At 36.3% G+C, this 15,436-nt stretch overlaps 1 protein-coding gene across 1 annotated transcript in view; it reads right to left on the bottom strand.

Moving 5' to 3' along the window:
* Positions 1 to 15,436, bottom strand: part of LOC108697603 (glutamate receptor ionotropic, kainate 4) — a 332,567-nt gene that overhangs the window by 38,919 nt on the left and 278,212 nt on the right. The window contains exons 13-16 of the mRNA XM_018227788.2: positions 13,748 to 13,861; positions 10,893 to 11,002; positions 3,087 to 3,260; positions 720 to 885 (exon numbers count right to left, since the gene is read on the bottom strand). Coding sequence (XP_018083277.1) covers positions 720 to 885; positions 3,087 to 3,260; positions 10,893 to 11,002; positions 13,748 to 13,861 — 564 coding nt within the window. The remainder of the gene's footprint in view (positions 1 to 719; positions 886 to 3,086; positions 3,261 to 10,892; positions 11,003 to 13,747; positions 13,862 to 15,436) is intronic.

The following is a 15,436-nucleotide window of genomic DNA, read 5'->3' as shown; positions in this document are numbered from 1 at the left end:
TAGACCTTAAATTAAAATGTAGGAATACACCAAATCCAGGATTTGTTTCTTTTCCGTTGGATTCGGCAGAATCCTAGTGCCTGACAGAACTGAATCCTAAAAATCATCACAGAAACAAGGAAGTTAAAATTTTTAAACTGCGCGTCCAGCTCGTGATTCTATTTAAGCTTTCCTTACCCTAATTTGCATATAAGGTTCAGATTTGGTTCGGTATTCGGCCGAATCTTTCATGAAGAATTTGGGAATCCCAAAAGTATACAATACATGTTTTTACTGTCTCTATCGTATAGAATATTGAGAACTGACAAATTACTGCTAAATATGGGCTCACAGGTGTATCTTGTAGAACAGATAATGTACATTTATGCCTTAATTGGACCTTAACTTGTGATTCAATATGTAATTTTGGGGGCTAAAAGAAAAACCAAAGTATTTATACATTTGTGTATTTATATTTAATCAGGCAAATACAAAGGGAGACAAAGAGATAAAGGTATAAAGTGGCCTTTTTATAACTTTATCAAAACTAGATAAGGAGGAAATATATGAAGTGAGCAAATGCATGTTGGCCTGAAACCAGCTCGGCAAATCTAATGCACAGGCTATGTTATAGTTGGCTGGATATATATATTTGTGTAGCATTCTTAATGGCACTTGCTTCTACTTCACAAGATGAGTTCACAATATGTGCTCCCAACCATCTCTAAAAAGACATTTACTTGGAAGAAGGTCATGCTGGAGCCGCCATGAATTGTTCCATATTCGATTGTGGTCTGGTCTGCCAGATCATCTACTGATTCAATGGGGACATCCATTCTTTGCACAGTGAGAAATGCAGCGAGATTGGCTGTATACGATGAAATAATGATCAGGGTAAATGCCCACCTGTATGGAAATAAATAATGTATTTTCAGTCTTGGTGTTATTTAAGTAATGTGCCATATAAATGGTGTGAGTATAAAGCCTGCTCTGTTTTGGGCTTCCCTGAAATTAGATGAAAAATAAATAATAAAATGGGCAACCAAATACATCATCAACTGATCCCCAAGTAAAATGGCACAGGTATTTACTTACGACTTAAATTTTTCCCATTGACTTACATGGGTTACACCATAAATCTAACAGTTTAAAAATAACCACAATATACATGGCAATTGTGTGACATAAAAGAAAATACACAGCTTTATAAATTTGCCATTTATTTTACTCTGCTTTCTACACTCATTTTACCATGTGACGTCCTTCTAAAAATCAAGCGTTCAAGTGAATGCGTCAGGGTCATGTCAGATCACTGGCAAGACCTCATAATAAACTTTTGGGGAACTAAGAAACTTGTGCTGAGCTGGGGAAACAGAGCAGAATTCATTTAGTCCTGCCGCCTGAGACAGAGCTGCTGATCTGAAAAAACTGCTAATATTGCTAACAGCTAAAAGTAAGTGCACATAAAATCACTTTCAGCAAGTTCAATACAGCATATTTTCAATATTCACAACACTCATTTAAAGACCTGATTAGTTGATGAAAACCTTCAATGCCTAAAAATGTTCTGGGGTTTTTTTTTTTTTTTTGCTTGCTGTCCATTTTTTTTTAATATGGTTAACCAGTACAGATTATAATGTATAATGTCTTCTTAAAGGATTGGATAACCTTTAAATGGGTTCACCTTTGAGATATCTTTTAGTATGATGTAGAGAGTGATATTCTGAGACATTTTGCAATTGGTTTTCATTTTTTATTTGTAGGTTATTTAGCTTTTTGTTCAGCAGCTTTTCAATTTGCATCTTGAGCAATCTGGTAACTAGGGTCCAGATTACCCAAGCAACCATGCATTGATTTGAATAAGAGACTGGAATATGAATAGGAAAGGGCCCGAATAAAAGGATCAGTAATAAAAAGTAACAATAACAATATATTTGTAGCCTTACAGAGCATTTGTTTTTTTAGAAGGGAGTCAGCAACGACCATTTGAAAGCTGCCAAAAAGGCAAATAGCTATAAAACTATAAAAAATAAATAATGAAAACCAATTGAAAAGTTGCTTCGAATTTGCCATTCTATAACACAATAAAAGTTGCCTTAAAGGTGAACCACCCTTTTAATTGAACCTAAAATAATTTCCCTTTGTCCAGTAACCATAGTGAATAAAGCTTACTAATGTACTAATGTAATGTATTAATGTGTGCAGGTACTGTAATACATATACACTGTATATAGTTTTGAATTATGTAAACTTCAGGATTGAATGACTGTCTTAATTGGCTTAACAGGGTTTGCTATCACTTTAGAGGTTAACAAGTATGCCAGTGTGCACTGTATACATAGGTGTTTGTGAAAAGTTGATGTTGATGGGCCTATATTTTTTTTCAGTATACTTTTGAATGATGTTTTTATGTTACTGCGAGCCAGTACCTCCGATAAGGCTGGGACTTTCAGCTTTGCTTCACCTGAGATCCTACACAAATTTAGCACTTAGTGCTGAACTTTATTAGTTGCTCTACATCTACTATAGGTTAATGTTACTGTCTAGTAAATCTCTGTCCAATTTCAAGCAGCAAATCAAATAGGATGCAATTCTTGTATTCACAATTTTGCTGATATATAGCACAAAACTTTGCCTAACACGTCTGTTTAATATAGCCTTTCATGTTTCCTTCCTTTGCAGCCTTCCTCTCATATGGAAGGACGGGTGCAAAGTGTGAAAAACAGTTGTCATTGCACTTTGCACTCCTTCCACCATGAATGAATTGCATAGAGACTTGTGGCCGCCTCCATTAATTCAGTGCTGCCACATCACAGTCGGATCCAGTACAGCACTTTTGTCCTCCTTAATCCACCAAATTGGTGCCAAAAAAATCCTTTTTAGTGTCTAAATGTTTTTTTTTATAGAATTAGTTATGGTGGACCAAATTATGGAAAAAAGATCCTTTTAGAAAATCCGTGGGCATTCTGGATAACAGATCCTATTCCTGAATATTTATTCAGTAGTTAATAAAAATGTTTTCATGCATTTTGTACAGGCAAAATAGAACAGCAATAAAGTTTGAATTTGCAAATAAGTTGAATGCAAAAGCTGCATGGCCAACTCACCAGACACCACTGACGCAGCGGGTAGACAGAGCTCTTGGTGCAATTGTAGATCCCTGCTGCATAAATCCCCCTACAGGAAACCAAAGGCTGTTCCCAAGGGAGTATTGATTCACTAAAAGATTGCACCTTCCCTGTGCACATGGGTGGGGACTGTACCATTCATATGGAGTTAAACTGCCAAAATAAAAAAGACCAAACCTTGTTAGCCAGGTAACATATACTTGCAAGTGTAAACAAATTAATTTCACTTTCTTTGAACAACATTCAGTGCTGTTTGAAAGGTAGACTAATTAGAAGAAAGTAAATATACTCATATAATCATTAAAAACAATGTATATAGGTTCCATGACAACCAATTCATGTCTCATTATTATCTCATAAGTTGCTCTCTTTGCTTCTAGATACACTAGTGGGGCACTAACACAATGATCTGGTACAGAGAGGTCAAAAAAACATTAGAGATGAATACGATCAACTATTACATTATTAAAGGGATCCTGTCATCGGAAATTTTTTTTTTTCAAAACGCATCAGTTAATAGTGCTACTCCAGCAGAATTCTGCACTGAAATCTATTTCTCAAAAGAGCAAACAGATTTTTTTATATTCAATTTTGAAATCTGACTTGGGGCTAGACATTTTGTCAATTTGCCAGCTGCCCCTGGTCATGTGACTTGTGCCTGCACTTTAGGAGAGAAATGCTTTCAGGCAGGCTGCCGTTTTACCTTCTCAATGTAACTGAATGTGTCTCAGTGAGACATGGGTTTTTACTATTGAGTGTTGTTCTTAGATCTACCAGGCAGCTGTTATCTTGTGTTAGGGAGCTGCTATCTGGTTACCTTCCCATTGTTCTTTTGTTTGGCTGCTGGGGGGGGGAAAGGGGAGGGGGTGATATCACTCCAACTTGCAGTACAGCAGCAAAGAGTGATTGAAATTTATCAGAGCACAAATCACATGACTTGGGGCAGCTGGGAAATTGACAATATGTCTAGCCCCATGTCAGATTTCAAAATTGAATATATAAAAATCTGTTTGCTCTTTTGAGAAATGGATTTCAGTTCAGAATTCTGCTGGAGCAGCACTATTAACTGATTCATTTTGAAAAAAAGTTTTTTTCCTATAACATTTTCTAGAATGCTAGATTGAGGATTCCAATCATAGAAGCATACAGCTTCCAAAGATTTCAAATATGCCCTCTTGCACAACTCCATCTAATAAACACTTTATGGAATATATAAAGAATTGGATTTATACCTCCTGTTATTTAACCTCAGGTAATCTTGCAATTTTATTTGATTGTGATTCGTCATCTATTGTGATTCACTTCCTTTAAAACATATCATAGTCTCCAATTTATCCAACATTTTGCCTTCATCTTGGATCCATGGTTACATTAATGATGCTATAAATGGACCACCATTACTGATGGCATAACACTACACTCACAACACTGCATATTGCAACCAGCTGCTTTATACTGGCTGCATTTTTAAGTAAGCTACGAATTGGTAAAGACTTTTATACAACCCGCTTTACTTCATTGTTTAATAAAATGCATTTATTCTGAAGATAAAGTTTTTAAAAAAGACAGAGACTAAGGAATTATGTTCTCTGTATATAGTGAATGTATGTTAGTTGTCTTTTTAATTAGTGCTCTGCTTTTAGCATTAGATACATGGGAGACACCAATTTATTGTCTACAAATTATTTGGTCATATAAACATATGATAATGCAAAAGGACTAATGGAATTCATGTTTAAATATGAAATGGAATGTATTTTTTGTGCATAGCATATAAGGCACATAGGCAAATTTACTAAAGGGCGAAGTGACTAACGCTGGCAAAAATTTGCCAGCGTGACATCATTTCGGGACATCGCCGATTTACTTATAGACGTAAATTCACTAGCGAAGGAAATAGACTTTAGTGATACTTCGCACACTAACGCCAGGCAAATTTTCGCTCTGGCAAATGGACGTAACTACACAAATTCACTAAGATGCGGATTTTACTGAACATTACCTCTTGTGCCAGACTTGCCTTTGCCACCTCAGTCCAGGCGAAAAAAACGCTGGGGTCTTTTACTTTTTACAGGGTGACAGGCTGAAAAAGATCATATTTTTTTTTTGTTTTGGGTTCCCTCCTTCCCCCCTACATTTCTTAACATATGGCACATAAACTATACAGTGGGCACATGTGTAGGGCAATATAACAACTCAATTTTATTTTATTATGGTTCCCTGGCCTTGTGTAGTGTAATGTAGTTACTGCAACATATATGTCCATTGTACTTTAACTCCAAGCCATATGCTAATTAGGCATCATCACCTGCGTACCTTCGAACTCCTATCGTATTATCGATAGCGCAACTTCGTAAGCATTCGGAACCCTGGAGATAACTTTGGATCTTAGTGAATTAGCGTTGTCCTGGCAAATCTACGCCTGGCGAAGTGTTGCGATGTCAGCGAAGCCATCGCTGGCACAATTTCGGAGGTAAGAAATTTGCCCCATAAAGGTAAAGCTAAAGCAGTTTTATGTCATTATAGAAACTACCCATTAGCACAACCGATGAAATCCCAATGGGATGTTTTTCTCTCCTCCATTGGATTGCCTCCTTTGGGGTAAATTTATCAAAGAAAGAAATTCCGCAGCTCACAATTCATTTCTATGGGATTTTGAAAGACATATTTATCAATGGGTGAAAGTGAAAGTTCACCCTTTGATAAATACGCCTTTAAAAATCCCATTGGAAAGTGGCGGAATTTCACTCTAGTGGCAGAACTTCACTATTAACTTCACTCTTCGAAAAATATACCCCTTAATATTTTGGCCACATAGTGAGCACCCTGATGAGAAATAACACATGTGCTATCCGTGACCCCGAAATACACTGAATTTGCAAATGTGTCCAGTACACAGTTAGATTAAGTAAATTTAAAATGGGCAAAGTTAACAAGTTTTCCTAAATATTGCTGGATCACAGATTTCCTTGTCCTTTACAACAACCCAATGACCCAAGGGTAAGAACTGGGGTAGCTAATTTCAGACTTGCATCCGCTGCTATTCAGTGAATCCCTACATACTAAATAACTGAACATTATAGCCAACTTCACTGGTTGATACTGATACTCTGGGCTGGTCATAAAATGAAAAGACTATTTAAAATAATGAGTTGTTAGTTTTTCTTTAACACTTTGAGCTTAGTTGGAAGGTATTTGCCAAGGTTTTCAAATCTAAGTGCTTCCCCGCATTATTCATTATCATATAAAATGTGTTATCAGTGGAATATAGCCACAGCAGAAAAAGTAATCCATGATAGCCAATTAGTGTCTCATCATTATTCTAGAAAATATGTATGCTTGGTTTTTGAATTGTTGGAATTCTTTACCCATAACCTCTTTGATGATCCTTGTATGGTCATATTATACATTGCTGGTTATCTTCTTTTCCAATTAACCACATTAAAAGTAAGTTAGTTAAATGAATATGTGTAAACAGGAAACATTCCTTCAAAACACACCAGTGGGCAATATACACATCTAATTACCAACATTCCTTTAAAGAAACATATCTAATTAAGGTTCAGATGAAAAAGTGACTAAATGCAATTTAGTGATTAAAAGAAAGAAATCTAGCTTTTCTACAAGGCATTTTTTCGGTAGTTGGTTTTAGAAGCAGGGTAAAAATAATTTGAATTTAAAGGCTTCTACAAGCTCAATGACTATTCATTTAAATACTTAAAATAAGCATTCCCTACCCAGTCCAGCAAAAGCTTATACTTCATGTATTTATTCATACCCCGATTGAACATTTCTCTGGATCCACCTGGGAACTGGCAAGAAATTGGGATCTGATAAAAAGCTTATGCTATTCATTTCTGTGCTCATAGATATAAAGAATTTGTAATACAGTATATGGAAATAACTCTGGAGAAACTAGACAAATAATTTGAGCATAATTTGTACAGTCTGTGAACCAGGAGGAAGTTGAATTGTACAGACGAAATGTGTTTGTTGGAAGCTTGGACTTGGAATCCTGGTAGACATTTGGCCACTACAAAGTACCTGGCACAGATCTGTGCACTCTTTTGTGTTTTGGCAGAGAGTTTAGGTCTGCAACTTTGATATGCTTGTATGCATGCACAATATGTGGGTGAAAATGTATCTTGGTTGATATAGTGAATAAAGGACCCCCTTTTGTAAAAGGATATTATAAGTCATAGAGGCATCCCGTGACTACATAAAAACATTAAGCTGAAGGCCTTGAAACTGCAAGGTGACTTCGTACATCCTTATATTTTTCAACAGGGGTTATTTTATTTATTATAATACACATTTCAGTGAGTCATGTGCACTGATTTTAACTGATAACATTACTAAGCCTTTTTTATAAGGATATAATTCACAGGATATTCATGGCTCTTGTACATTATAAATTAATTATCCACAGTATTACACTGCAGGTTGGCACCCGTCTTTATATTTTTATGTTAAAGATCATTGAGGACCTGTTACAATACACATTGTCATCTGAGGAGGCAGCAACAGGATCCTTAACATTGATATTGAGATATTAAGAAAACAGTAGCGTCAACACTAAGGGGTCCGTTTACTAAAGTGAAGTGCGGTAAATCTGACTTTAAGTTTCCACATGTTATCGCTGAGAATATTTTTACTTCGCAGCGACTAAGTTTACTATACAGCAATGCACTCAGAAGTCATTGTGATCACTTGCCGTAACTACGTTAAGGAACCATCTTACGTTAGCGGTAATTTTAGCGAGTTGCGAATTTTCTGGCGAAAAATCACGTTTTTGCGAATATTTATGCTATAAAATAGTCTTGTTTTATGGCGGTTATTATGGCAATTTTTACTGTGACATTTATGGCTAGAAATGCATCTTCAAAACTCATAAACTTTATTGACTGATGATTATACCATCCAACAACATCACCAGAGTAACACCAATCAAACATGTCTGCATCATATAAACCCTTCTGCCAATAGAATCATAGGAACAAGAAATGATACCAGTCAATCTCTTTGCTTCATAGAAATGCACAGTTTAATGTAGCCAATCACAATGAAACCAAAAAAGTGTAGAGGCTGACGAATCCTTGGACTGTGATGCCGCTGCCAATAATACGACTCTGAGCTGAAACTGCTGCTGTTGCAACAGATAGAAGCAGAAGCCAAAACATCCTGTCAGCAATAGCTACAGATCTCTCTCTCCTGTCAGCAAAGAATGATGGGTAAAAAAAAACAGTATTATGGGATATTTCCTGCCCCTTGAGAATTTTCTGGCGAAAAAAATACTTTTACACCACTACATAGGTGTCGGTAAAAGTTTGCGAATATTCTGGCGTTAATTTTGTCTTTAGCACATTTCGCTGTTTAGTAAACCATGCGTTAATGTGTACGTAGCGTTATTTTCAGCGAATGCGATAACTGGCGAACAATTATTCTTGCGCAAGAAAATTCGCAAATTGATATTTACCGCAGGTTAGTAAACTGGCGATAACATATTTGGCGAAAATTCTGTCTATATATTGTGCGAATATTTTTAACGCACTTTAGTAAACGGACCCCTAACCCTTCATTTGTGCTTTGGAATAACATTTCTTGTACTTTACTCATTTTTAACCCAAAGCAACAATGCGGTACATTGGTACTGACCCTTACACCTATTTTACATAGAATGCAGCAAAAGTACCACCAACTTCCAATATGTTGTCAATTACATTGATTGACATTGAAGTTTATAGATTTTTCAGAAGATGCCGTTAATACAGATGTACAGACCCTAGGAGTCCCTTGCTTCACAACCTATTACAAAAACCTAATAGGGCAGCCAGACCCATCTGCCATGATTTTTATGGTATAGTTTTTAACACTAAATTACACTGAGTTCATTGAAAGTAATTCATTCTACCATTTAATGTATTCTTAAACCAATAAATGTATTTTTTTAGCTATAATATTGGTGTGTGGGTAGCCATCTCAGGCCACTTTGCCTGATCCTGTGCTTTCAGAAAGAGCCACCACTTCACAATGGTACTGCTTTCAGATATGCTATTGTTACTACTACTCAGTGTAGCAAGTTTGGCTAGCCAGACTTCATTGTGAGACTCCAAACTAAGGGGCATGTTTACTAACATTAGAGATAAATATCAGGAGAGATTATAAATTCTGAATTTGTGTGGCCTTATAATAAATTGCCTTCAATTAAACAAAAATGCTGTCTTTATGTGCCTTAGAAATCATATATTGCTGATTGAGAGTTTATGAGTGATTTTTTTTCTCAGACTGCATTGTTTAATAATCTGAAAGAAATAAGACTGTATGCAAAAACAGTTATCATACTGTAATTGTTGTGTCAGAAAGTGTTGGGTGGGTTGGGTTTTTTCAAGAACTATCTTGCAAATTAAACTAAATATTGGCAAGAAAACCTGCAAAAGCATTCTGTGTGAATTGTTAGAAACATGAGTGGTGAGTATTATAGAAAAAGAAATGCTTTACTTTTTTACTTCCAGGCAGACTTACATTGGAGGGAGGTGCAGGCAACCATTGCTACTGGACACGCCCCTTCTTTGGTGTTCCTGTTATTCATTAATCTGATTGGCAGAATTGAGTCAGCCAATCAGATCACAGTTAGGCAAATTAATTGAGCATGTGCAGTAGCGATCTATACCTGTACATCCTCCATTTCGTGCTGCAGTTTTGTAACTTAATTCTGATGTGGACATGACCTTATACGCACAGAGTGTTGTCGATCCCGCTGGCTTGGGCAATGAGGAAAGAACTAAGGATCTATGCAGGACTACCTTTGCCGGTAGCTATTTTGAAAACATTATTTAAATGACTATCTGTTTATATTTCAAAACTGTAATAAAGGTGAAGCACCCCTTTACATTGGACTTGAAATTATATTCTGAAATGACATTGCTTTAATTTAAAAAAAAATCCATTACCATATTTTTTGCCATTTGACTATACAAATCGAGTTTTTCTCCTGAAAAAAACCCTCAAATGTCAAGAAGGCTATTAACATCTCCAGATGGCTCAATGGACCTCTGACATTGACTTGTGCATGAACTCGGCAGGTTTTAGGTGGCAAATATTCAAGTTAGGACTGTTTCCATGGTGGAGGTGGGATAAATCTCACATTCATATTTACATTCGAATGGGGGATTAAAATTCAAATGTGTGACTCTTGATACTCGAAAATTTTATTTTACTATTCAACCCTTGATAAATCTGCCTCTTAATGTTACAGGTACATTACAAAAGATGAGAGGCTGGGTGAAAATGAATGAAGACAACATAGTTTCAAATTGCAAGTTAGAATTTACATGCATCACCAGGCAGTGGTGGGTTAATAAAGTTATAACGTATAGGACCTCTGATGCCCACCTTGGTTTGTGAAGGTAGAGGCCCATTTCAATGAGTATATATAGTATTAGGTAAAGGTTTCTTTTTTTGCAAAATAATAAAATATATTTTTTGAACAATTGGTAAACAATCATCATTTGAGCCACATTTATGGGATTATGAGTCATACAAACAAAATGAATTCCTTTACAAGATGAAAACATTCACTAAAAATATTTAACCTAATTTATTTACCTTTTTTAATAAATCAAGTTCAAAAGTTTTACTGCCATAAAGTAAACATAACCAAAGTGTGATGGTGAGGCAGGTAAAGGTAAAAAGTGGCGGGACTTTAGTGTGTTGTAGATTTATCTCTGCATGCTTTTCATCAAATCTACACTAGATGGTGACAGTAAGTCAATGTGAAAAAATTACCGAGCTACCAGGAACAGCACACAGCTGACAGCTAAATAGGCAAGAAGCATGAAGAGCCACACACCAGGAGAGAAAGGATCAAGGAAAGAGAAATAGCCAGGCTTCCTTCCCTGTAATAAAACAAAAGAGCCATGTGGCCGTGAATACACAGTGCAGAACAATGAACACATAACAATGCAGTATTAGCTGGGGTTAGGAGCTAGGAGATATACTGTATCTATCTATATATATATATATATATATATATATATACACACACACACACGTATGGGACCTGTTATCCAGAATGCTTGGGACCTGGGCTTTTCCAGATAATGGATCTTTCTGTCTTTCGGTAATTTGGATCTTCATACCTTGTCTACTAGAAAATAATGTAAACATTAAGTAAACCCAATAGGCTGGTTTTGCTTCCAATAAGGATTAATTATATCTTAGTTGGTATAAAGTACAAGCTACTGTTTTATTATTACAGAGAAAAAGGTTATAATGGAGTTTATGGGGCAAATTCACTAACCGGCGAAAATTCGCCAGCGCTGGCTTTGTGCACACCGCAACACTTTCCAATTTGCCTGGACAACGCTAATTCACGAAGTTGCGCACAGGGTACCGAACGCTGGCGAAATTCCGCCACCACAATTCTGCTCAGCAGTTCGAAGTTACGCTAGCGTTGGCTAATTAGCATATGGCGTGCAGTTAAAGTACAATGGCCGTATATGCTGCAGCAAATACATTACACTACACAAGGCCAGGGAACCTTAATAAAATTATATAAAGTTGTTATATTGCCCTACACATGTGCCCACAGTATAGTTTAGGTGCCATATGTTAGCAAATGTACGGGGGAAGGAGGGTACTCACAAAAAAAATTTACGATCTTTTTCAGTCTATCACCCTTTAAATAGGAAAAAACATCAGCGTTTTTTGGGACTTTTTTTGAGGAACTCTTATCTACTCTATTGGGCTTTTCCTGGTCTGAGCTGGCGAAGGCAAGTCTGGCGATAGAGATAACAGTCAGTAAAATAAAAAACGTAGTGAATTTGAGTAGTACGGCTCTTTCGCCAGACTGAAAATTTGCCTGGCGTAAGAGTGCGAAGTTGCGCCAGAGTCTATCTCCTTGGCGAAATTACACCAGCGAATTTTCGCCCTTTAGTAAATATCCCCCCATTCATTCCATAATTTGGAAATTTTCTGGATAACGGGTTTCCGGATAACAGATCCCATACCTACACACACACACATATATATATATATATATATATATATATATATATATATATATAAATATATACAAAATGCAGGGATTGACAGCACTCCAAGGAAATACATCAAGTCAATAATTCAAATGAAAGTGGAGATTTATTGGTGATCCAACGTTTCGGCTCCGCACAGAAGCCTTCGTCAGGGAAAGACTTATTGACTTGATGTATTTCCTTGGAGTGCTGTCAATCCCTGCATTTTGTCTACATACTTCTCAGACTAGCACCCAGGTTTCTGCATACTAATGGTTGTGCATTCCATTCTGTTTGATTATATATATATATATATATATATATATATATATATATATATATATATATATATATATATATATATATATATATATATTAGCTGAATTGGAATCCAGGTTACTGCTGTGGAAATCACATTAATTTCATTCAAATAGCCAGTGTTAAAAAAATATATTTCAGAGAACTTATTAGGGAACTATACTAGTGAAAGCGTTAAATGACCCCCTTCCTTGCCATGTATTTCCAAGTATTGTATTCTCTTCAATCAGCTTCTCTTCTTCACATTCATCCATTAAAGTCGATTGAAAAAAATGACTCTGTCGTGCTCTGCACACAGGGCCCCTATTAGGAACTAGTGGTGGCAGAAATCTATAACCGATTATTTTACAGCACAAAAGACATAGAGGAGAAATGACAGAGACAGTTAAAACTGCCAACTTGGGTTAAATCTGATGGAATGACCATACAGATTATGATGAATATGCTGATAATTTAGGTCATGCTGACGCTGGCAGAGGTCTTATTGCTCATTTCAAAAAAGAAAAATCATTGTTATATGTTGGGACAGAAGTAGTCTTAAACTCTGTAATTTATTTTAGTTCTTCATCTTAAACCATTAAAGGGCATGGATTTAGTAACTGTAACTGTTTAGATACACATGATAGATGCTTTATATCACATGATCATTGGTCAAAGCTGTGTGCTGGTTAAAAAAACCCAGCCTGGAGAAAAAGGCATCCACCTTACAATATTGAGTCCTTAAATAAAGCAGGTAATTTTTCCTTGTCATGCAAGCCTCCCTTATGCCATTGTTCTCTCTTGAAATATCAGAGACTTGAGCAGAATTCAGCCTGTAACTCCCAATAATTTCCACTCTCAAAAGTAGCGATGGTCACTTCATCTAACGGCAGTTGTTGAAATTCTCGACAGCTGGGCCTGCCAGCCCTTTTTATGCATTCATTGAAGCAAAATGAAATTTTTATTTGCTTTGTTAATTCAGGAGCCAAAGCTATGAGATTGCACCTGCCTTCCTGGTTTACTTGCATTTCCTTTCTTCAACATTATACAGAGAAATCCTTGTATCTATACATAATTATTTTATAAGAACTGGTAATAAATCTGTCTATAAAGTCTACTTATTGCATATAAAAAGCTGTCCCTTTTTCAGAACCTGGACATGTCATTTGTGTCCAATCTTCCTAGCTGCAATATCAGTATAACACCATGCAATTTAATTATGAAAGCAGCAGATTTGCAAACATCATTATTGTGTGCAATCAGTGTGTAAGATTTAGCATGCAAATATGCCTAATGATTCCAGAGAGGAGATGCAATCAGGAGGCTTACCATATGAACGCGGTACAAGATGCTGATTCCTAAAGTCATGAATGGTTTGGAGAAATCAATCACTTTCTCTCTTTCTGCTGTAATTGTGAGGCCTGCAACAGCCAAATCTGCTTTCTGCAGAGAAATAGAGACATCAGGTCAGTGTACTGGGAGCCATGCCGTCATTGGCTATATAGGAGTATGATTGCAGCACACATACAAATGTATCCACGGCTAACAGGAAAACAAAATGGGAATTGGTTAGTGAAAAAATAATTCCAGGATCTGGTAATGGAAGATATATACAAGTATGGGACCAGTTATCCAGCATGCTCCGGACCTGGGTTTTTCCGGCTAATGGATCTTTCTGTAATTTGGATCTTCATACCTTAAGTCTACTAGAAAATCATTTAAGCATTAAATAAATCCAATAGTCTGGGTTTGCTTCCAATAATGATTAATTACAGTATATCTTAGTTTGGATCAAGTACAAGGTACTCTTTTATTATTACAGAGAAAAAGGAAATCATTTTAAAAAATTTGGATTAATTGGATAAAATGGAGTCTATGGGAGATGGCCTTTCCGTAATTCAGAGCTTTCATTTTCCGCATAACAGATCCCATACCTGTACTATAAAGATAGAAATATCTGGAACACTCCTATTCTTGTTTATTTCATTCAATACTCATTCATAGTAAGATTTGTAACACAATTAAGCAAACCCAATATGCAATTCAGATTAAAAAGTAAGAGGTTGTCAGTATTGCTTAATGTGGGATACCAGGATCACCTTGAATACAGCAGCAGGATCTGTGAAAACAGACAGTATTTAAAAAGACTGCATTTGAAAGCAATTCTTGGGTTCAAACACTGATTGCTAGGCATGGCTTCTATAGCCACAGGCATTAAATCCCATGTATGCTGTGCACAGCACCATTTGGATGGCAATGCATTCTCTAATTGATCTTATTCTGCCTTGTGTCTGTGGTCCAGCCAAATAGGTCTTGATCAATTGTTCGTGTTTTCCACTCCTATGGAGTAGCCATGTGCTGGAATGCTTAAATCTATATTGAACAACAAAATGCCTGGGGGCTGCACACTATTTAATTACAACTATTTTTGTCTCCCAAAGGTTCTTAGCTATTATTTTGCTTCACATGAGTAATGAACTAAACCCCCACAGAAAAGCTAAATTTATACATTGTTACTGGGAGGGATGTTTGCCTCAAAACAATGTAAAAGAAACATGCTGAGCATCATAGGACTGACACCCTACTTTTAGCTGTGTGAAACAAATACTTATGAGGCTTTGGTTTCTGCTCTTAGGCATTTTTTAAAGTCACAAAAACACAATGTAACAACAGACAGATAGTACACAGTACTATGGCAACGTGCAAAGAGCAGGTGCAAAGTATTATTATTATTATTATTAACATGTATTTGTAGAGCACCAACATATATTGCAGTGGTGTAAAGTAAATGTTTTTACACAGCTAAATCACATGAATTACATATGCAGACCATATGAAGGTACATACATCACAACCAATACAGGTACAAAAGGTGAGGAAGGCCCTGTGCAAAGGGGCTTACAATCTAAAGGGAAGGGAATACGACACAAGGTATGGGAGTGGGCAAGATCAGAATTAAGTGGGTGAGAGATGTAGTACTGTCTGTGGTGTTGCATTTGGTAGTTAAGCAGAGTGAGG

The sequence above is a fragment of the Xenopus laevis genome, chromosome 7S, assembly GCF_017654675.1.
Source record: "Xenopus laevis strain J_2021 chromosome 7S, Xenopus_laevis_v10.1, whole genome shotgun sequence".
Classification (NCBI taxonomy): Eukaryota; Metazoa; Chordata; class Amphibia; order Anura; family Pipidae; genus Xenopus; species Xenopus laevis.
Note: the sequence above shows the minus strand (reverse complement) of the source record. Positions and strands in the feature narration are given on the sequence as shown.